Consider the following 25029-nt stretch of genomic DNA (forward strand, 5'->3'; position numbering starts at 1 on the left):
ACACGCCGGAAGCCACGTCGTTTTCCTGTCGCTAGCTTGTATTTTTGGTTGTAAAGCGAGCGCCGCGCTTCCCTCTCAGCATCAGTGTGACTCTCCCTCTGCTCCGGGAGAGAGAGGAGAAGTCAGGGAAGGAGGCTCCGTAAAGGGCGTAAAAAAACCAGGAACTCAGCGCAAGTAACGGGACATTGTTTTTCTTTCCCTCCGTCAGCTATGAAGTTGTCCAACAGTCGACCCTCCAGAGTGGGTCGGAACCCTTTCGTCCACAGGCTGCAACTCACCACGGCGGAGGCGATAAAGGTGAGACACACGCCCGGAGCGAAATAGTTGAAACTCCTTCGTCATCTTGGTCAGCTGCTCTCTCTCTCTGTGTGTGTTTATGTACATGATTAAATATACTGAGTTTAAACTGGCGATATTTATAATATAATATAATATAATAACATTAGCAGAAAATTAAACGTGGTTCTTTAACGTGTGTTTTTCCTGGTTGTAGTCCGTGATAACTCACACTAATTAAAAGAGTAGTCCTTCAAAATTAATGAGACAAAAACTACACAATCACTAATTCACATTATCATACAGTGTTTTATATAAAACATCTCTATATGTTGCTTTTCCCTCCATAAAAAAAGCTAAAATCTCCTCATGCTGAGATTTATAACATCATAATTAGTCATATTAGTATGTAAATCACAACAAAACACATTTAAATATATGTGTGTAGTCAACAACAGCCTGAAATTCAATCATATTTTAATGATTATAAATCGTCTTTCGACTGCATTTTTATACTCAAACCATTGTCACCATCAGTTAGATCTCATGTCATCCCTTTGCTGCATACAGGAAGTGATTTATTTGATGTCAAGGCAATAACAACATAGGGCTAGTAAAGTGTAAAGTGTGTCACGACTACGCTGAGAAGCACCCAGAAATGTTTTTTTAAAGACGTGTGAAGTGAATTTTGACAGCTCCTAAATCCCACTTGTTCAGCAGGTTGTTGGATAAATGCCTCCCTCGCTGCTGCTGCTGCTGCTGCTGCTGTATACACACAAACACTCCATCAGTCAGGTCTCACAGAGCTGCTCGTCTGAGCCTGTTTTTCACACAAAGAATCATTTATTTACACACAAAGATTTGTGCCGTCCCTCTAAACACTTGATAGGAATTGATTGAAAGCAATCTGGGCCTCTTTTTAAAAAAAATGTAAACCTTGATTTAACCAGGAGAATCCCATTGAGATTGAAGGGTTAGGACAGGGGTCTGCAACCTTTAGAATGAAAAGAGCCATTTTTGTCCCCTCTCCACCTAAATAAAATGAATCTGGGAGCTGCAAAACCTATTTGATCCTTAAAATGATGATAAAAATCAATTTTTTTAACGCATATATACGAAATTTTGACCAAACGACTTTGAAATGAAATTTCATGTTCAATATTATGTAGTTTTTGTCTGAGACAGGACTCCAAATGTGTACTTCTTCATGTACACATTCATTGAATGGCTTTAGGGGGAGGTTTTTCAATTGGATGTGACAGTCAAAACACTTTAATTTTTGCCTTTAACTTGATAAAAACTAGCTTCTTCAAAGCTAGAAGGAGCCACTCCAGAGGGGCTGAAGAGCCACAGGTTGCAGACCCCTGGGTTAGGACCTCAAAGAACCTCTTTTTCAAGGGAGTCATGGCCGAGACAGGCAGCTGCAGCAAATACGAAACACCCAAACGCAAACAAAAAACATTTTTTAAAAGAATCTTAACTCGGTTATTTTCCAGTCTTTCTGCATGCAAAAGGTGCAGAATGGACAAAAGCCATTTTACCCAGCTCAGTACAGGCATATGGAACAGAAAGAGTGCAGAACAGCACTTCTCTGTGAAATTAAGGTACAAATTTAGGTAGGTAGTAGTCTGAGTATACCAAGGACTTATCCGTCAGGTGGCCGAGAGGAGTATAACTCAAACACAACTCCAAATGCTCCGTCAAAATGCGAGAATTATCCTCAATTTATCAGTTCCACGTCTGGGTCCAGATTGGGATTACGGTCCACCTCTGAGTGACCCATCATGTCATGGCGCTATATGACCTGTCACCGCCATGCTGTGATGAGCGCGCTCCATTGTGGGTGTCATCTGAAACTGTGTGTGGTGTCATTATGTGACCCAGCAGACACTATTTCCCACATTCGCTGGATTTTGCAAATCTCTCAAATTGACTTTTGGGTTGTTTTTTGCGATGTCAAAAAAAGATTTTCCCACCATGCACCTGTGACTGTGACTGTGACTGCAATAACAACAACTCAAGAGCTCACACTTGATCCCACTGTACCCGTCGCTCAGGCATGGCAGTCGCAGCAGCGTACACTTGACTTCCTCCCACACTCTCTCCACACTCTTGTCAGTCAACGCTTGTGCAATTCTAACCCCTTCTTTTTTTTGTTCACGCATTGTTTTTAATTGGTTGTTAGCACAGGGGAGAACACGCTAACAGGCAAACCAGTTTTCATACCCGCACGCAGTTATCAGTGATTTGATTAATGTTGTTGTCAAGTGTCTTATCTTGTCTGGAAATCAAAAAAAATTTAAATTCTAAGGACGTCTTTTGTCTGTCAGCCTTTTGCTCATCCACAATAGTTGACAATTAATTTAGTCATCGATTCATATTCGATTAGTCATCGCAGCCGCACGCACACCGCTGTCATATCACATGAACCGCTAGCAAAGCGCGACGTGTGGATTGAATTAAAAGCTCGACTCGCTTTTTAACGACGGTGGAGTTAGGTGTCTTGAGACGTGCTCGGCGTATCGAGGAGACGCCAGAGCCCTTGTTAAAAATGATGTTTTGCTGGAGGCCAAACACGAACACATTGTGTGTGCGGAAGAGTGAGAGTGTCTGCTGTTGCTCAGCGGTGGCTAACGTCCTAAATCGATGGGGGCGTCAGGCAGCCTGGAATACTTCACCATCGATCAGCGGATGAATCGATGGGGTTTCCTGCTCTGTGACTGATGAGGCCTGCTGACAGCATGACACACTGCTAATACAGTGGGACTGACCGGCTCACGGAATGTCACTTCTTTACGTCCTTCCTTTCTTTCTTTTTTGAAACTCAAAGCAAACCGTCTTGGTTAAAGACACAACAACAAGAAACAGTACCTTCCAAATTATCTGACTTAGGGGGGGTTGTGTCAGTGGCATGGTCCAAGGGTAGCCGGCTGCGAAGTCAATCCATCGATTTTCTACTGCTTTATCCGCAGGAGGGTCGCGGGGGATGCTGCGCCGATCTCCGCTGACATGGGGCGATAGGCGTGGTACACCTCTGACAGTTCGCCAGTCCATCACAGGACCAAATATAGAGACAAACAACCATTCACTCTCACACCTATGGTCAATTTAGAGAGTTCATCCATCCATCTATCGATTTTCTACCGCTTTATCCTCCACAGCAGGGTCGCGGGGGATGCTGCGGCAATCTCCGCTGACATAGGGGGCGATAGGCGTAGTACACCTTGGAAAGTTCGCCGGTCCATGCAAACTCCATGCAGGAAGGCCCTCAACCGGATCTCGAACCCAAAAGTTCGAAAAATGCCTGTTTCTGGGATGGGCATTTTCTATACAGCACTGAGTACAACTTCCTCTAAGGACACTCTTTTTAGGAAACTAAAACATCTTGCAGTGGTAGTGGGGAACTTTGTAAAGGTTTGATTGGAAGGGCACTCATAGAGAACAAAGTTTCAAGGGAATCGCGGGGGATGCTGCGCCACTCTCCGCTGACGTAGGGCGATAGGCGGAGTGCACCCTAACCCTGGACAGTTCGCCGGTCCATCGCAGGAACACATATAGAGACTCACACCTACGGTCGACCAGCCATCCATCTTCTACCACTCTAACCTCCACAGGAGGGCCGCGGGGGATGCTGCGCCAATCGCCGCTGACATAGGACGATAGGCGTGGTCATACCCTGGACAGTTCGCCGGTCCATGCAAACTCCATGCAGAAAGGCCCTCGTTCCACCTCAAACTCGAAAATGCGAGAGTCGGGCATTTCCTACACAGCACTGAGTACAATTTCCTCTAAGGACACTGTTTTCCATCCATCCATTTTCTACCACTCTAACCTCCACAGGAGGGTTGCGGGGGGTGCTGCACCAATCGCCGCTGACATAGCGTGGTACATCTTGGACGGTCCATGCAAACTCCACGCAGAAAGGCCCTTGTTCCAACCGGGGCTGGAACCCCGGGTCTTCTATATAATCTAGTATATAATTTCCCACATTCTCACACAGCTAGCATCACAAGAGATGGGCATCTTCTATACAGCACTGAATATAAATTCCTCTAGCGGCAGTAGGGATTTTCGTAAAGGTTTGATTGGAAGGGCACCCATAGGAAACGAAAAAGTTGCAAGGGAAATCTTATAAGGCACTGCAGAAACAATCCATTTTTTTTTTTTTTTTTTTAAATGTAGTACTATCTTTAGAGGACGCATTGAACGGCTGCCAATACGGCATTTCCTGGAATGAGTGGAATGAGCGGTATAATTCACCTCTGAAATGCCTCTGTGAGCTGTTGTCAGTCACACTCCTCCCAACCTGTTTTACATCCGTCTTGCTACACTTCTACCGTCTGTCTTGACCTTACCCAAATCACTTCCTGTGTGCAGCAGCAGCAGCAGCAGCATCAGCACAGGAATGTCACCGGGCAACACAAAGATCTAAACATTTCTACCTACACTGAGAGTCATGTTGAGCTGACATTGCGTGGACTCTCAGCACTTCGTGTCTTCCTGGACAAAACGTCAGAAAACCCTCCTCAATTAGCTAAATAGTCCACATACTGTGGAGACAGTCAGAGAAGAGGAGGCCCGTGCACTTCCTGAGCTCTGCCCTCGGCAGGTTTATCTGTTTCCTGTTGCAGCCTCAGGGCCGAGAGGTGAACACACAAAGGACAAGGCGCAGGAAGCTGCTGTTTGTGTTTTGTGTCACCGTTGAGTCATTCAGCCTTAAACCTTTGCCGGGATGTTCCTAAAGCTCGTTTCACCGGTCGTCTTTTATATTATTCTTGTTGCTCGCTTCCAGTTTCCGTGGTGAGGTGCGTTTTTTCCCCGCTTGAGCAGAACACGTGGAGTGAGTCAGTCACAAACAAACAAACAAACAAACGAACGCGGGCTGTGCTCGAAAAACAGAACCACTACCTTCCACATTCCACAGGCTTCTCCGTGCACGCCGTACCTATTTTTAAAAGGTGGGTGTTTGGCCTCTCTGGAATTCCAGTAAACATGTTCTGCAGCAGTCTGCACGGTCAACCGTTTCAACACTAACCGCAGCTTTGAGTCACACATAGCTGAACAGCAAACACACACAGGGATCCTTCTCCAATGTGTGTGTATCATTATTTACACAAATTTGACAAATTTTAGGCATGCGATTTTCTACACTTTCAAATCCAACGGGTTCTCGTATCTTTGGGCTCAGTTCCTGCCACCTGGTCAAACTCGCTGCCTGTCACACGTCCCTTTAATCTGTACGACAACAACCTTGGCTCATTGGAAATAATTAGCCAGCAGCAATTAGATATCACTACAGGGTGTAGAGCAGTTAAAGAGTGTGCCGGGAACACTTTAACACTCGGGGGGGGGGGGGGCTATTAAGCGCCATGGCTACTGGGAAACAGATAATGTTGATGTACGTTGATATAAAAACCTAGAAAATCAGTACTTTTACATTTGACATGGAGCAATTGATTGACAGACTACACATCGATTGGTTACCAGTTGGATTATTGACTAACTGACTCAATTGCGAGTGACATCGCATTGTTCTCGCCTTTTAAAGGGACACTGTGTAGTATTTATGGGTTTATATGACCCAAAATCCACTCTTTTATACATATTATGTGCTCCTGCATTGTCTAGTCGCTGTATAATAGTTTTTGTTTCATTTTCGTAGTGTTTCAAAAGGTCATGTAAAATAACATGGTCGCGGGACGCGGTTGCATAGCCACCGTTAGCAGCGAGACGCCATGTTTCTACCGGAGCCTGTAAGGACAAACGCGAGAGAACAAATCAAGCGTCTCTTTACTTGTAGCGGAAGTCCCTTCTCCTCTCTCTCCGCATCGTCTGCTACGGCCGCGGTAGCTCCGCCCTCTCCCTCGCCTCACGAACCTAATCTGCTGACACGGAGAAAGACGACGAGGACGACATTCGACCAGCTGCGGATACAGTAGCGCTCAGGGAAGGGGAGGGGGGTGAGCAGAGGAGCAGTTCTTTGTTGTATATTTCAGCCTCTCCTCTAGATGGCACTATAAACTACTTATTTCACCTTTAAATGGGTGCTTAACTGATTTAATATAACACGTTTGAAACGTCCTGACTTCCATGTTCTAGTTGCACAAGTGTGACGTCATCAGTGTCGTTTAAAAATGCACTCTTTTGAAGGTAGGTTAGTCTGGGGCAGGGCGATATGTCCAAAAAACGAAATGTTCAAGACTGATTTTGTCCCGTTAAAGTCGCTCAGGACAGTCTCTAGAACGTCTCCTTGCAGCATCTGGTCAAACCGTCCAGGATAGTTAATAATAAATGTTTCTGTGCAGTAGGAGGAAGAAGCTTGGGATAAACCACTATGAGCGTTGAGCGTTCTGCCTCTTCCTGCGTCTCACCCTGACAACCTCCCACTGCATTCTTCACATGTGGACGGCAAATAACTAAAGATAACAAAACCAATGATTCATAATGGGTTTAAACGCATCACAAATCTCTGCCATACAAGTCAGGGCGCGATTATTAGTTTGCACAATACAACAACTTTGTGTTGTCTTGCTATGAAACTGAATTTATTTTGTCAAATTGGCAAAAAGTGGTCTTTGTTGAGGTTGTGTGTCTGTGTGTGTATGTGTGTGTGTGTGTATTTTAAAGGTGACGCTGTTACATGTGTGCCTTTTACGTTCTCGCGTGTGTGTGCTCGAGGATGAGCTGAATGACTCGGGCCTTACCGGCTCCTGACAGCTTTATTGGTGCCATACGTACAAACAGAAGGTGTTTTGTGTGTCTGTGCTGGTGTCTGTGTGTGTGTGTGTGTTTGTGAGGAAACAAAGGGATTGTTGTGGCTTCTCAGCGTCTGCTAAGTATGAATATTTAACGTACAGCAGATAGCCTTGTGTGTTAAATCACTAAATCTCCCCCTGAGGTCAAAAGCCATCTCTCTCTCACTCTCTCTCTCCACAGAACCATTAGCAGTGTGCATTACTGCATTTGTCTTTGTTGCTTCACGGTGTCACTTGTGCACTGTAACAGCCCACATTCATGAATAATGACTCCTTTTTAAAAAAAAAACAAGTCAAAGTGAAGCTATTTGCAAGGCTTTGTCAGTCTTTGTTTGGAGTCTGGAGAAAATAGGTTTTGTTTGTCAAAACAAATGATTTAGATTTTTCCATGAAGATGACAAACCTGATGCTGAGATACAGGCTCTGATTATTCACGTCACACATTCTCCTGGAGAACGAGACGAGAACCGTTGCATCTGGGTGGAATAATATTTAGACTGGACGAGGACACTGTGTGTGTGTGTGTGTGTGTGTGTGTGTGTGTGTGTGTGTGTGTGTGTGTGTGTGTGTGTGTGTGTGTGTGTGTGTGTGTGTGTGTGTGTGTGTGTGTGTGTGTGTGTGTGTGTGTGTGTGTGTGTGTGTGTGTGTGTGTGTGTGTGAGTGAGTGAAGGTGTGTTCACTGGCAGCAGCGAGCAAAAACAAACACTTTCGCTCTTGTAAAAATGATTATTACCTAATGTGTCTGACTCTGATAGACAGATGGGGAAAAGATAGGAGTGAACAATTCTAGACACAATATACAGTGTCTAAAGGGCTGGGTCATATTTATTGTATTCCACGCCCATGGAGAGCTGCTTAGAAAGTGAATATAAAGGGTCAATTCCAATTCCTATCTTAACCCTCAAGCTCAACCCTTAAGTGTTATTTTGTCACTTAGAAATGGGACACCCCTTAAATGCAGTTACGTCTTCAGACTGTAGGGGGCAGAATAACGCGAAAGCTGCGTCCAGTCTGTCAACTCCAAAAAAGAAGTAGAAGAAGAACACATTTACGTCAGGATTATTTATTACGATCCGTTTGTCAGTCAAGTTATTAGGTTGTCAGTTAGTTATAAGATGATACTCATACAAATATTCAGCTGACAGTTACCACACACCACGACTTATTGACAAAAGATCGTAAAATAAAAATAAATGTTACGCAACAATGACGTCAGTAATCCATAATATGGGCCTAAACTAAGATAATACAATGGTTTTCATCATTTTTTTTATCTCTATTAACAAAGAAAATACTTAATTTGTAGCGTACTCGTTTCGCTGCTTTCGGCGCCGTCTTTGAAGATGACAAACGCCGTGCGGCTCTGCCGGAGATTCAATCAAACGCTATAAACTGCTCCTCGACTCAATCTCAATGCCACCTCCTGAGAAAATGTCAGCGGCGGCGGCGGCGGCGGCTCCTCCCCCAGATGGATTTCGTTAAGCTCTGGGTGATGAGTGACCCGTGTGTCATAAATCACCCACGTTGCTGTTTATTTATTTATTTATTTATTTATTTATTAATACTATCCTGCAGGGAGCACCTGGGCTCATCCGGGAGGGGAGATAATGCAAGGAACAACGGGACAGGAAGAGAAGGGCGTTGGGCATGAATCCCCAGAGAGACGACAAAAAGCACATCGTTGTAAAAAAAAAAGGGGAGGGAAGCAATATAGTCAGAGAGTGAGGGATGGATGGATAGATGGATGGATGGATGGATGGATGGATGGATGGATGGATGGATGGATGGATGGATGGGAGGGGAATTCCTCAGAGACCATAGATTACTGTAAAGCAGCCACACGAACGTGGGTTGGATGATGATGACGAGGAGGAGGAAGGGAGCTAAAAGTGTCACACAATCTGAATTTACACTGCAGGCCGTGACTTTATGACCCAGTTAGTACACACACACACACACACACACACACACAGAGCACATGTCTCTCATTACACAGTAAGAGAAAAGCCGTGACAGGACGGTCAGCTGACCACGTCCAGTCTTCCTCACTGTACATTTCCTACCTGGACTCTTATTTTGAAATCTCACAAAAGTAAAACGACAAAAATCAAAGATGTTCTATGATCAAAAGATGAAAAAATCACGAAAAAGCTTCACTTTCACTATTTCATTTTCCAACGTTTCCTTTTTTTTTTAATAAATATTTAAAGGTGAAGTTAGTAGTTTATAGTGCCATCTAGAGGAGAGGCTGACATTTACAACAAAGAACTGCTCCTCTGCTCACCCCCTCCCTCCCTTCCCTGAGCGCTACGGCGTCCTCAGCCGGTCAAATGTCGTCCTCGTCGTCTTTCTCCGTGTCAGCAGATGAGGTTCGTGAGGCGAGGGAGAGGGCGGAGCTACCGCGGCCGTAGCAGACGAAGCGGAGAGAGAGGAGGCGGGACTTCCGCAACGCTTGATTTGTCCTTACAGGCTCCCGTAGAAGCGTCGTGGCAATGCAGTAACGGCCCGCGACCATGTTATTTTACATGACTTTTTGAAACTATTATACAGCGACTAGACAATGCAGGAGCACACAATATGTATACATGGATTTTGGGTCATATAAACCCATAAATACTACACAGTGTCCCTTTAAGACTGAGATACACACGATGCCATCAAAATATCACCGACTAGCCTCAAATACAAAGCACGAGAATGTAAAAACGCCCCCTCGTACGTTGCTAATTATAGTTTTCTGTTCCTATTTTCCGCTCTTTTTTTTCCTCAGCTCGGACTGATGTCGGTGACGGTATTTCCCGTGCGGCTGCTGCTGGTCTCCTTCTTCATGCTGCTGGGGTGGCCCTTCGCCTTCGTAGCCTCGCTGGGACGCTCCGAGTTTGCCCTTGAGCCACAGTCGTGGTGGAGGAGGTGAGAATCGAGCACAAAAAAGGACCATGCTGCGTAAACAAAACGCCAATACGATGCTAAATAGAGCTTTTGTCCTTTGATCGAAAAACCGTCTGCACGTTCCAGGCTCACAGACCTGTGTTTGCGAGTGGTCATGCGAGCCATGTGGTTTTGCGGAGGATTCCACTGGATCACGGTGAAGGGCGAGCGGGCGCCGCCCTCCGAGGTTCCCATCCTCGCCCTGGCGCCGCACTCCACCTACTTCGACGCCATCCCCGTGACTATGACCATGTGCTCCATGGTCGCCAAACTGGAGAGCCGGAGCATTCCCGTCTGGGGAAGTGAGTTCCAACCGATGTACACGCAGGAAAAATGAGTTTCCTTCAATCCAAGGCTTAAAGGGATAGTTCGGAATTTCGGACATAAGACCTGTTTTCCAACTCGGCCGGTGTGATGGAGACGTCTGGAGACGTTTTCAAGAGATTTAATTCAGTTCTTCTAGTTGCCGAGTTCGCTGATGCTATGGCTAGCGCAGGTCAATGATACATGTTAGCATGGCATTAAAAACACTCATACCGACTCCACGGTGCACCCGAGGCAAATCGATTGTAACGGCAGACTATCGACGTACATATCTGTGTTGATAGAATGTTTGAAATAAAACCAACCTTGCAATTTGAAGGATTTATGTCTCAGCAGCAGCAGCAGCGCGTCATACTTCCGGCAGCGGCGGACTGATTCCGCTGCTGGAAGTATAGTGCTGAAAAAGTAGTCCCTCAAAAATCCATGCGATGCGACGTTAGTTTTGTTTCAAATATTATTCTATCAACACAGATATGTACATCGATAGTCTGCCGTTACAATCGATTTGCCTCGGGTGCACTGTGGAGTCGGTATGAGTGTTTTTAATGCCATGCTAACTCGTATCATTGACTTGCGCTAGCCATAGCACCAGCGAACTCGGCAACTAGAGGAACTGAATGAAATTTCTTGAAAACGTCTCCAGACGTCTCCATCACACCGGCTGAGTTGGAAAATAGGCTCTTGTGTCCAAAATTCCGAACTATCCCTTTAAGCTTCAGACTTCCGGCTCTGTGGAGACTAGAGCTACTTCTTCTAAAACTCTATAAACCTCTTCCTTATCGCCCCCCCCCCCCCCCTCCCTCCTCAGCTCTGATCAGCTACATCCGGCCAGTGTTTGTGTTCCGTGTGGACCAGGACTCCAGGAGGAAAACTGTGGAGGAAATCAAGCGGCGAGCGCAGTCTGGAGGGGAGTGGCCTCAGGTATGTAAACATGTGTACATTCACACCAGCTCGGGCCACTTATTGCATAAAACAACAATGCGTAAAAAAGAAGTTGCGTGTGTTTTTTGTCATGCAATTTTAACGTGTTTTATAATCCGTTTGTTCCAGATCATGATCTTTCCAGAGGGGACGTGCACCAACAGGTCAGGTCTCATCTTATTCAAGGCTGGTATGTGTTCTATACATATGTGTTTCTAATTACACGGGGATATAAAAACAACCCTAACCCTATTTCAGTGACCTTAGTGCAGTTAAAACTGCCCTTAAATTCAAATAAAACACAACATACACAACAATATGAAGTGAAATAGGAGTAAAAACGAATCTGAAAATGTTATATGATGCACAAAGTTATGAATTCGGTCCACATACGATATAAAAAAAGACTTTATGTGACGCTTAAAGACTTACAATGGATGTTTCCAGTGCATCTAATCAGTGTAACATTGATATGTGATGTCCGAGGTCGTTAGCATTAGCTTTCATCTGGATTTGTGGGGTGGGAACTCACTCTCTCACTAAACCCACAAATCTATTCACTCCAGACGTTTACCTGCAGGTGAATATCATCACATTGTCATGTGAAGCTTCATTAATAATAATAATAATAATAATAATAATAATAATAATAATAAAAAAACTACAGCTAACAACTATAGCTGTGCTAAATCGTCAACGTCCGTAACTGTATGCTTGTCATCGAGCTTAAACAAGATGCTGATCCCTAAGATTTAGGTTTGTTTTGACACTCAATAAACGGGGATTGGTGCTAAATAAATGTGCATTAACTTCAGTCATGCGTCGTCTGTCTTTAGTGCTAGTTAGCACGTTAGCAGTGATTCATGCTACACTAAGAAGGTGGTTATTTTGAAGAAAAATCTTATTTTCTATTCATTTCGCAACTCTTTTGATGAATAAAAGCCTGACTTTTAATGGAAAAGACGACAACAATTGTATAGGTGACGGCAAACTTTTGAACGGTAGTGCACATTTGAACAAAAACACAAGATAAGGGCGGATAGACTGATGGAGAACAGCCACAGATGCTGTTAGAGCTTAACTTTGGCAGTTACATTCATCAGAATGAGTGTTGTTGTTATTATTATTATTGTTATTATTATCCTCCTGCGCTAACCACAGCTCAGAGCTGTGTCTGGTTGTGGTTCAAGGTGATTCACACAGCCAAGTGTGTGTGTGTCTGTGTCTGTGTGTGTCTGTGTGTGTGTATGATCTCATTCAGGCCTTGAGAAGGATTATTAACACACACTGGCTGCAGGTCTTGCTCAGTGCAGATGGAGCTACACGAGCTAAATGAATTCTGAATTATAGTCCGCTCAACAGGTTTGAAGGCTCTGTGTCTCGCTGCAGGACATTTTCAGTGAAGTGATGCAACAACACATTTCCCATCCTCTGTGTGTGTGTGTGTGTGTGTGTGTGTGTGTGTGTGTGTGTGTGTGTGTGTGTGTGTGTGTGTGTTTCCCCGGCCGACTGCCATATTTAATCCCCTTTCTTCCAGTCTGTAATTCTGTCATTCCCCAGTAAAGCCTTGTTGGTCACACTGCCGTGGTTGTGTGTGTCTGTGTGTGTGTGTGTGTGTGTGTGTGTGTGTGTGTGTGTGTGTGTGTGTGTGTGTGTGTGTGTGTGTGTGTGTGTGTGTGTGTGTGTGTGTGTGTGTGTGTGTGTGTGTGTGTGTGTGTGTGTGTGTGTGTGTGTGCGTGTCCGTGTGTGTGTGTGTGTCCAGGCTGATCTGATCTGACTGTTGTGAAGATGTGTCTCCTCTGGTTATGTCACTGTTCACTGGATCCCAGCACAATAGCGTGCTCAGACGTGTGTGTGTGTGTGTGTGTGTGATGTGGCTCTGCAGGTGCCTTCTTTTATTGAGTTGTGTCTCTTCACAAAGTCTTTACGTCACATTATTATTCAGAAGATCCCTCTTCTTTGTCAGGTTCTGTCCTTTATCTCATGCTATCTCGTGTGCAACCACCACTATTTCACTTCCTGGTTCCCTGGTTCCGATTTCTGATTGTTTCAGCTTCTTAAATGTGAATATTTTCTTCGTTTCTTTGCTCCACATAACAAAGAAATCATTAAAAATCATTTTGGCTTGTGGACAAAAAAAAAAGACATTCGAGAACATCGTCGTTTCCAGGTTTGACAAACACTGAGCGACGTTTTTTTTAGCATTTTATGATGATGTCCTCACACAAGCTGAAGCTTCTACACACATTATTTAGCTAAGTAGAACCATATAAGGTTCTTCGGCTTGTCCTCATAGGAGAACCCTTTTTGAATCCAGGTAGAACCTTTTTATAAAGGTTCCACCAAGAACCCTTATAAAACCCTTTATTCGTGAAAAGGGTTTTAAAGGGTTCTCTGGATCAAAATGGTTCTTACTGGAACCACCAGTGTTACCAAGAACCCTTGAAAAACCCTTTCTTCTGGAAATGGTTCCAGGTAGAACCTCAGCCCTTGTAAGAAGAACCCTTTTGGAACCCTTATTTCTAAGAATGTGTACAAGTTACAGATGAGTGAGCAGCTATAAGGTAGCATCGTGCAGCTAAAGAGACACAATTGGAGTAAATTCAGTGTGAATGTGTGGTTTTAATCCAACAGACGGTCACGGATCCATTCAACTTTTAAGATTTCAGCATATTAATATTAGTACGGTAAATATATTGCATTCTAATACTTTCAGCAGCTAGTATGCAGCCTCTTTGGAATAAATATTATCAATAATATTACTATGACTTTGAATAGAAGGCTGGTGGTGAGCCTGAGTCTGTGAGTTTGTCATTAACGTTAACCACTACAACAAAGATTGTAACCCTACGTCTTGGCGGTAGTTAAAAATGGTATAAACTGTACGTTGTCCTGTGGTAAAAAATCATTATTTACGTATTTACACGTTCTCTACTATCGTTCCTCAGGTGCTTTTATCCCAGGACTTCCAGTGCAGCCAGTGGTTCTACGCTACCCCAATCGGCTGGTAAACACCCCACAGCCTCCAACTTCACTTCCTGCTCTGTTCTTATGGCTCCTGTGACCTTGGGGCGTAGCTCAAGTTTAGCATGACCTCAATTACACTGCGCGCACACACACACACGCACACACACACACACACACACACATACACATTCTTGTACTTGCTGCGTACTGAGGACTGGGTTGCTGACAAAGTGAGGACCAGCATTTCCACTTTATAAATCACCACAATTACAAATATCTACTTCAAGAATGACATCTACAAAGAACTACTGGTTGCAGTACCATAACAGGTCTGCAGGTGGAGCCCGAGAGCAAAAAGGGCTGGTAAACTTTTTCGACGTTTTTTTTTTTGTAATTTTTGGTCCAAAATTTGACAAAAACGTCATACTATATTATGTTGTCCAAAATTTGAAAAACATTTTGAAAAAAACATTTTGGTCCAAAATTGGACAAAAAAGTCATACGATACTTTTTTCAAAATTTGAATTATTTTTTTTTTGACATATTGAGTACAGCATGTTATAGCAACCTAAGGAAGTGATTTAAATGAAAACAAAGTGAGGACCGGCTAAAATGTCCTCACTCGTAAAAATTACCTCACTTTGTTGGTTAAACTCTCACTGGTCCTCAGTATGCCGCAAGTACAAGAACACACACACACACAAACACACCTGTGATGTCACTGTCTTTTTCTTCCCTCTTCACGTTAGTTAGTGTGAGTTTCTGCTGTGTTGAATGACTTCATTTTCAAGTGAGGATGATATTTCATTCTCCTTCTTTCTCACACACACACACACACACACACACACACACACACACACACACACACACACACACACAGAGGTGTCATGTCTCTCTCTCACGGCACTTGTCCTCTCTTCCTCATGAATTATGGAGTTCCTCTTACCTAGTTTTTTTTCCCCCTTTTGTTTTCCCTCCAAAGCGTTTGTCACAGTTTGCAGAGTTTAGTCTCTTTGATGACTGCAGTGACAAACGCGGCACTTACAAGTCGGTCGTCTGAGGCAGGAAAAACAAACAAAAACAAACAAACAAACTTGGCACTGAGGGAATGACTTGTTCTGTGTATTTTTGCTCTATAATCTCTTATTTCGTCAGACACAACCAACCACAAAATATTTACGCTAATAAGTGGTTTTAACCAAGCTAAATGAAAACATGCTTCACAGTCTATGCCTTCTGAATCTGACAGAGGGAAGAGACAGCGTCAGTTAGCGTGAGACTGTCGTGGATATGACGTTTTACCGCCCCTCACACGAGCCGTTTGAATCCGTGTATCGTTGGTTCAAAATTCAAAACAAAACGGAAAATGCAAAAACAAACGGACAACAGACTGTTCATTCGGAGCGGAACGAGCGTTTCCCGTTTCTTCCTGTTTTGATTTTCCCATCTAACGCAAGTGACGTGACCCGAAAGTGACCTGTGACAGGTGGGAGGAGCTTCACGCGGGGGCGGGTCACTCGGAAACCACAGAGGAAATATCATCCGTCCATAATTTTGAAAAGCGATCAAATCGACCGCTCCAAAATTCAAATTCTACTACAATTCTACTCAAACCAAGCAGTCCAATTTCCTGTTTTCAAAATAAACGTACTGGTTGCACAGTTACACTCTTACTTCCATCGGAAAAGCATACAAATGTCTGTTTTTTTTGTTATCCTGTGTGAAGCTCCTCCCCCTGTCACAGGTCAAAATCAAAACAGGAAAAAAAACCTGAGTCATTATTCGTTATTTCGAACTGATAATTTGATTTTCAGAATAAAATGGAAGAAAAAAAAAACGAAGCGGAACAAGCATTTCCCGTTTCCCAATTTTTCCATCTTTTGCAAGTTACATGACCCGAAAGTGACCTGTGACAGGTGGGAGGAGCTTCACGCGGGGGCGGGTCACTCGGAAACCACAGAGGAAATATCATCTGTCCATAATTTAGACAGACTTCCACAATCAATAACACTTAAATGACTCAACATGTCTCTATTTTACGACATTTCTACTCAAATCAAGCAGTCCTATTTCCGGTTTTCAAAATAAAGTTCTCTCGAACTTGAACACAATGTACTGCGTTCACAGTTTTACACTCTTACTTTCAGCGAAAAGCATAGAAATGTCACGGCAGATGATCGTAATCCATTTTTATTAATTTTTTTAATTTGAGCACAATATATATAAAACATTTATAATTCTCCGTTTTCTCATTTTTTCATTTTATTCTGAAAAACGAATGTCTTTGTCTCCGTCAAAGCAAGACACAGTGACATTGGTGACATTTTTGAGCGTAAAGTCCATCCCACGGCCGACAAACACCCATTCACACTTATATTCTCCTGTGAACCAAACCCCAAACTGAATATCTTTGGACTTTAAGAGGAAGTTTGTGTAGAATCTGGGGGAAAAAACCTTCCTTCTCCTTCACTTTCTAATTACTCAAAGGCTCTACCATGCCACTCTATAAATACATTTTACACTATGCTATATTTACACACACACACACACACACACACACACACACACACACATACGGGAACAAACACCAGAGGAGGTCCAGGATGTCACTAATCCTGCTGTTTTTGACTCCTTTTCTCTTCCTGAACCATTCTGTTCTTTCTCCTTCCTCCTCTCCACAGGATACTGTTACATGGACGTGGCAAGGTCCCGGAGCGTGAGTGTGTCTGTTTTTCTCTTTTACACAACAACACACAACACACAACAACACAAACACACACAGCATCTATACTCCCCGTGTGCTAATAAGCGTGTAGTTAAAACACCAGTGACCTGTTTTCCATTAACAAGGAGCATGGGAATAACGCTGCGGTACAATCCGTTCCACCTTATCTCCATCCGTCATGTTATTATTCGCATAAATAAACAATGTGAACTCTTTTTTTTTTTTTTTTTCATCTCCCAGGTTAAAGATCCTGTGGCTCACTCTGTGCCAACCTCATAATCCCATGGAGATCGAGGTGAGTGAGTGTTCTCAGATTAGGAGCGGAAGGAACACTTAATCTGAAGTGTGTAACTCTTTTTTAAACATTGACAAATGTTCGTTAAGCTCCGCACAACTGAAAAAAAAGTTCCAGAAATGAAGTCTTGCAGCAGTCAGTTTTGACGGGGATAAAGGCTTCTTGACCCCACCCGTCCCTGCACTGCACCGCCATTGTATACACACAAACGCACCCTCAGTCGGGGTCCGATCGTATTGCTTTAAGGAACCTGTTTGTGCAGACGCAGCATAGAAATATTGTTCCATCATATTTGAGGCAGAATAACAACATCTGCAGCTTTAACTCTGAACCAAAAAGATCATTTAATAATGAATAATAATGAATATGATGATGTCTAATCACAATACATTGATATTCTCCCGCTTCTTCTTCTTCTTCTGCAGTATTTGCCTGTTTACACGCCGTCAGACGAGGAGAAGGCCAACCCAGCCCTGTTTGCCAGCAATGTCAGAAGAATCATGGCCAAGTAAGTGTGTGTGTGTGTTTACGTAACTATAACCGTGTAGAGCGTATTTGGACGACATGCACACACACATAGACGAGGTGTTTCCCTTCCTGCTCACAGAGCCCTGGAGCTGCCGCTGACAGATCTCTCCTTCGACGACCGCGAGATCCTCCTGTCAAACGGCCCGCTGCGCATCCAGGACTACAGCGGATTACTGGAGTTCAACCAGCTGCTGTGCCGCCTGGGGTGAGTGCACCGAGACTGGATCGACTGGTCGGACTCGCTGGAGGATTTGGGTCGGCAGTCAAAATAAACACCGACTCCTAGTGGTTAGGGAAGGGAAACGCGCACAGGAAGTGTTCTTCCATCCATCTGCCGCTTTAGCCTCCACACTCTTAGACATAAAAGTGCTAAGTAGAACCACATAAGGTTCTTTGGATTGTCCTCATAGGAGAACCCCTTTTTGGTCCGCCAAGAACACTTTTAAAACCCTTTATTCAGGAAAGGGGTTTTAAAGGGTTCTCTGGATCAAAATGGTTCTTACTGGAACCATTAGTGTTACCAAGAACCCTTGAAAAACCCTTTCAGAAGCAAATGGTTCCAGGTAGAACCTCAGACCCTTTTGGAACCCTTATTTCTAAGGGTTGCATGTCAATCTCAGCTGACATCTACGGTCAATCTAGAGTGTCCAGTTTACCTAATCCCCCACATCTGCATGTTTTTGGACTGAGGGAAGAAACCGTAGAACGCAAAAAATCAGTCATTTAATTCAAATAAAACAAGGAACATTTGGTTTGGTTTAAATAAATAAATAAATAAAAAAGTGGCCTCAGTATAATGGAAATTCTCTCTCGTCTTTCACTGTCCGACTCTCTCTTTGTTCCTTTTCCTCTGCGTTGTAAGCTTCCTGACTTCAGAATGTGAAACACTTAGCTCGGCACAAGATGGCGGCCTCTGTTAACCAAGGCCCTTAAAACATGGGTAGGGTTTTAGATTTCTGAACACGAAATAGGTCATGTTTGATTAGGATACTGTGTAGCAGGTATATGATGAACAAAATCACCACTATTCATCATAATAAAAAATACAAAAAAGTCTTCATGTAGCACATGGGTGTCAAACTCTGGCCCGCGGGCCAAATTTGGTCGTGCCGTGTAATTTCATTTGGCCCTTGAGGCAATATCAAATTAACATTAGAGCTGGCCCGCCGGTATTATACAGCGGCACCGCTGCTGTAACACCGCATTCACCGCTAATACTACAAATCCCATAATGCTCTGCTGTTGTTTTGTATTCATTGTTATTTTATTTTCAAATTTATTAGCTTGTGTAAAAAGTTAATGTTGATATTTACCTCAGAAGGCTGCAAATAGAAAAGAGGCATTAAATTTTTTATTTAAATTTTATTTAATGTGCCATTGATGTTTTTTCGTTTGTTTTTTGAAAGTTGATTTCGCACTTTTAAGTTATATAAGCGTTGCTTGTTCCATATTCAGTGTTAAAGCAAATCAGTGTAGCAAACTGAGCAATAATTAACATTTTATTCATGCACTTTCTCTTGCTACTTCAAGGATTGAATGTTTGATTCATTCATTATTGTTATTTTATTTTCAAATTTATTATTAGCCTGTGGAAAAAGTTTATTTTGATATTTACCTCAGAAGGCTGCAAATAGAAAAGAGACATTCAATTTTTATCCATCCATTATCTACCGCTTATCCTGTATTTAGGGTGCATTCAATTTTCATTTAAATTTTATTTGATATGCCATTGATATTTTTTAATTATTATTATTATTATTATTTGAAACTCGATTTTGCATGTCACTATAAAGTTATATAAGCCTTGCGTGTTCAATATTCAATGAAAAACTTGTTTGGGTCCCTATTAAAAGGTTAATTTGTTCAACCTTGGCCCCGCGGCTTTGTTAAGTTTTAAATTTTGGCCCACTCTGTATTTGAGTTTGACACCCCTGATGTAGCACATGTGGGTAATTATTAAACTAACTGCAATACAATTTATTCACCTTTTGTTTCTGCTTCAACTGAAGGCTCCGAGCAGGAACCAGAGACAAAGTGCTGGAGGAGCAGAGCCACAGAGCCAGGAAGCTGCGCGGCGACAGACTGACGTTAGAAGCGTTCGCCCGGTTCCTCAATCTGCCGCTCACAGAGACGCTCGCGGACGTCCACGGCCTCTTTGACGAGGTAAGCGCCGTCTTATTCGCCGAGCTTCATGGTAGTGGTTTTTAAACTAGAAAGAGAACTTAGAGAGGTGCAAACCTCTGCTATGTCTGCTCAGTTTGTGTAACTGGATCCACCACGGAAATCTAATCATTCCCTTCTCCAGAGCATTTAATCCAAATCTGTTCTTTTATATTATTATGCCGTTTAGAGACGGACGGGGGGGAAAAAACTGTATTAAAACATCACCTCCTCTCTTTGTCAGAGGTAATTAACAGCAGGTTAATATTAGTTTGTATCACTGCAGATGCCAAGACGCTTAAGAACAACGTGTTCTGTCTCAACACAAATTAAAAGGTCAAATTTGTAGCTGAGGGTCAGGCTTTAGCAGCAAAAAGGCAAATCTTAGGTTAAATATATTATAAAACCTGTGAATTTAAAATATGAACCAATTTAGAACTCGGCTATCTTTAAGTTATTGCTTTTGTTATTGTGTTTTTTTCCTTACCTTTACATGATAAGGTGCAGTTTTCAGATCATATTTTCCCTTCCTCATTTTCAAAATGTCTTCAGTTTTTATTACCATCACTAAGAGAATATCTCTGACTCAACGTAGCCAAAGCTCACAGCTTTAATGACTCATCAGCTCCCCCGTGTGGTGAACCTGTAGCATGCCACATCAGGTCAGTTTAATCTAGAGATCTAAAACTTGTCCAAATTATTGTCCACAGGGGAAACAAAGAAATAAAAAAGCAAAGATGTTGTGTTTACATCATCTTATGCTGCAGCTATTGTGCATTTTTATGTTGGAAATAATCCAAACCGTCCACTTTCTTCCTAGTCTGGAGACGGACAGATCGACGTCCGTCACTTTGTCGTCGCGCTGTCGACAGTTCACAGAGCGTCAGAGTCCATGGAGACGCTCAGACTGGCCTTTAAGGTGACCACATCATCCTCACACACACACACACACACACATTACACATAACAGTAGGTTTGTGAATCACTGCTCTACGATAACACGACACACGCGGCGTTTGTTAAGCAGATGTACGAGAGCGAGGACGACGAGGACGACGACGACGACGACAGGGAGATCCCGGAGGACGACCTCGCCGCCATCCTGGAGATAATGCTGGGCGTGAGAGAGGCGGATCTCTCGGGTCTGTTTCTGACGCTCGACAGACCCGACACGGGGAGGATCTCGTACGGTGAGACCCAGAGTCCAAAAACACAAAAACAAAACAAAAACTCTGTGATCGATCGTCTCGTGGTATGATACACCGCCGTCGCTCGCTTGTCGCCGAGTTTACTCGACAAAGATAACCACCGTCTGTTGTTGAGTTTTACCTCCACCATCTGTCTGATCTTGAACCTGTCAACGCTTTACTGCCTTTTTTTCTTCAGATTTCATCATTTTAAAGGTTTTTACTATGAACTTTACTTTAAATACATTTGTTTTTTTAAGCCTTAAATAATCCTTAAAACTTTAACACCGAGCTCACGACACGTTGGCACAAGCGTAGCTACGAAACGGTTCGCGCTAACGGGAAAATTCCATTCCAAAAAAAAAAACCTCTGCATAAATTAATTAATAAAATTAAATAAAAATATCCAATCGACAATTTATTTCCGTGCTAACATATAAATATTTATTAATTGCGTGACTACTTATTTAACTATTCAATTAAATTAACACATTTAATGAAGATTATCTGTAAAAATGCAATAGTTTTACAACCTTTATCTGATTTGCTCTGTTTACATAGCAATGCTGACACCTAGTGGTGATTTACTGGTACTACTGCCTTAACAATGACAACAACAACTGGCAATGGATAAGATACAGATAATTTAATAAAGCCTTGTGATAACGTATAAATAATAATAAAAAATACGACACATGACTTATTAGTAACTTTGCTAAGTTTAAGATTTAATTCATAAATAACATCGACAGAGGGGGGGGGACCAGTGTCGTCCATTTATTTAATCCGGCCCTGATCGTGAATACGTTTTATACTGTTCCAATTTGCACATTTAACGCTCCAAAAATCTGTAGTTTCATTCATTTTCTTCATTTTAAATAGTTAAAACATGCGGTAAATGGTAAACAAATGCCAGATAGTGGAAGTTATTGTGGAAAAAACAGGACGTTCTCTGGTACTTTTATGGTTAAATTTAGCAAAAAATAGACATTTTGACATTGCTTTACATTTGTATTTGTTTGAACAAAACAAAAAAACAACTAATAAATCTTTGACTTCTTGAATTAAAAAATGAAAAACGTATAAATAATAAAAATCTAACATTTTTATATACGACACATAACCACCCTATGTAAAATGTGGATGGACTTCTTGACGGAGGGGGGGTCGGGTGTTTTTATACTACAAATTTGCAAATTTAACAGGCCAAAAATCTGTAGTTTCATTCATTTTCCTCATTTTAAATGGTTAAAACCGTATGCTAACATGTGGTAAATTGTAAACAAATGCCAGATAGTGGAAGTTATTATGGAAAAATGGACAAAAACACTTAGTTACAGGACGTCCTCTGGTCCTTTTATGGTTAAATTAAGCAACAAAAATAGACATTTTGACGACTAGTAAATAATGTTGTTGTTGTTGTTGTTTTTTTGTGTGTTTTCACAGATGAGTTTGCGGATTATCTGCGGCAGCATCCTCACTTCATCCAGGACTGCCTGGATTACAAAGACCATCCCAGGAAATTCTGCGTCGCTCGACCTCAGCGGCGCTGCAACGGCCACAACCACGACAAAGACGACTAACTGTGTGTGTCTGTGTGTGTGTCCGTGTGTCCGTGTGTCCGTGTGTGCGTGTGTGTGTGTGTCCGTGTGTGCGTGTGTGTGCGTGCGCCTACAGTGCCACCGCTGTGCCTTTGTGCTCGGGTAGGAAGAATAAAAAACGAAAAAGGAAATAATAGACCGAGCTGTTACAGCACAGACCACGGTGACGTTTATTATATCCGCTTCTTTTCTCTCAGTTACAAGATAAGTTCTGTGAATAACAACGATAATAATAATAATGATATTTATTTACGTATAAAGTACAGTAGATATTAAAGACGCTAGGCGAGTACTTGTTGCGTTGACGCCTCGGGCTGTTGTTTATCTCAGGTCAATGGAAAAAACGCTGTCACACTTTCCTGCTGCTCATGGAAACATCGTTTCAGGTTTTTAAAAAAGACGAGTACGAGTGACTCCTCCCTCTTTTAAGGACACCGTCACCGAATCCCTTTCCGGGAATCAGCGTGGAAGTTAAAGCTACAAAATAAAAGTTATTTACGGAGCCTCCAACAAGAAGAGAAGAGAGAATTTACCACGATCTCAACTGCAGACTGTTAAGACAAAGGTCGTGTTTTAAGGGCGTATGGGTCAATAATAAAGAGGGTAAAGCTGTGTATAAATACATAGATGTGTCGTATCTCATGTGTAAAAATAAATGTCTTATTTTGTTTTTTTTTATTCTCTTTGAGAAAGTTTCAATTCAAAAGCTGTCGTTTCCTATTTTTTATTTGACAAATAAACGCGCTCTCACAATTCCTATTTCGCGTCATGTCAGGCTCTGTTTTTTTCAGACCGTCTTCTTCTTTTTGTCCACTAGGTGGAGCTCTGCGCTCACTCATTCACTGTAAGGACTTCTGAATGGCTTTGTGATTACGTCACCTGATGATGAGGCTCCATGTTTGTTGTTTTACCTCATTGACACCAACAGAAATGTGCTTATTTCTCTCAATTTGAGACTTTATTAAATGTTATTTATGTTTAATTTTAACGATTCAAGCACTTTATTGTGCGATGGAAGTGCTTTTTGCGACGACGACAGAGGTGCAACAAATAAATCCCTGAAGCAAGTAGTAATATGTGTTATTGGTAGTAGTAGTAGTACTTTATTACCCTGTTATCTACTAGAAACCGCAGGATTAGCAGCAACTTGAGTTTTTTTAAAGTCAACATGAGGGTTTTGTCATCTTTACCTTGTGTTTTGTTGCTCACACGCAATGAACTGTGGGTAAAGGCAAAGATGTAGACGTTGTGATAAAGTGGTCAAAATGGCTGCAGTAGCACGATTTTTTTATTTTTTATTTTTTTTCTTAAAGTGGCACAAAGCCTGTGTGCTAGCTTTTATTTACTCCACACTTCAGCTCCACTTCCATCTACCCTGCCTCACCCTCCGCGTCCACATGGTGGCGCTAGCTCCCTAAGCGTCGCTCATGCAATGCGCCGCTGCCCACCTGACAGACAGGAAAAGCATTACCTCATCCCTTCCCTTTCACTCCTTTAGGTAAAAATAGACAGATTAAGCCCGAGCTTTGATGAGCGGAAAACCTACAGAGGAGGTGTGGAAAGAGGGAGAGAGAGAGAGAGAGAGAGAGAGAGAGAGAGAGAGAGAGAGAGAGAGAGAGAGCGGCAGAGAGGGAGATGGAGAAAAGAGACTAAATGGATCGTTCTGCTCCAAATCCAATTCCTAATAGCTGGAGGGAGGGATGGAGGGTGGGAGGGAGGGGAGACGAAAAACAGTCAGAGAGGGAGACGGAGAGTGAAGATACCACGTCTAACAATTAAGAGCTGCCTTCAGGGCTCTGAAGGAGAAGCTTTGTTGAGAACATATAAATTGCTCATTGAGCAGAGAACTCTCTCAGATACTCCTGCCTCAAAGGAATCTTCCGTGCAGCAGCATCAGCAGCAGCATCAGCAGCAGCAGCAGCGGCAGCAGCGGCAGCAGCAGCAGCAGCAGCAGCTCACCACACAGGAGGCCTGGAATGAGTTCACAGTATTCGGGGGGTCTGTCATCCTGGGCCGAGTAAACACAAGCTCTGGACCTGATCCCAGTCACTCCAGCTGAGGGGTGGGGTGGGGTGGGGTGGGGGGGGGGGGGGGCAAACATAACAGCAGATCCACTGGAGACGCCTCTGCTGTGTGGTAACTGTACTGTACAAGGTCAAAGATGAGGCTCGGCTAATGTTTGTTTGTTTGTTTGTTTGTTTGTTTGTTTGTGTCTCTCTGAGGCCTGTGTTAGGTCCTCGACGTCTGCGCCGACACTTACAACAGTCAGTGAATAATACAGCAAAGGTTTTTATAAAACAGGAGCTGTAGTCGTCCCAGAACATGAACGATGAGATAAATACATGAATTCCATTGTTCCATT

The 25029-nt window shown here is 42.9% G+C and overlaps 1 protein-coding gene across 1 annotated transcript; it reads left to right on the top strand.

The window, feature by feature from the left end:
• Positions 1–210: 210 nt before the first annotated feature.
• On the top strand, positions 211–22649 carry lpcat1 (lysophosphatidylcholine acyltransferase 1; the record flags this gene model as incomplete). The annotated part of the gene is made up of 14 exons (XM_083899601.1): positions 211–297; positions 9802–9941; positions 10047–10261; positions 11092–11204; positions 11334–11394; positions 14153–14211; positions 16853–16887; positions 17137–17191; positions 17617–17699; positions 17799–17924; positions 19729–19882; positions 20700–20798; positions 20907–21069; positions 22513–22649. 14 exons carry the CDS (start codon positions 211–213, stop codon positions 22647–22649), a joined length of 1527 nt encoding a protein of 508 aa, XP_083755727.1.
• Between the last annotated feature and the right edge of the window lie 2380 nt (positions 22650–25029).

This window comes from Microchirus variegatus (genome assembly GCF_963457635.1).
Source record: "Microchirus variegatus genome assembly, chromosome: 13".
In the NCBI taxonomy this organism is placed as follows: Eukaryota; Metazoa; Chordata; class Actinopteri; order Pleuronectiformes; family Soleidae; genus Microchirus; species Microchirus variegatus.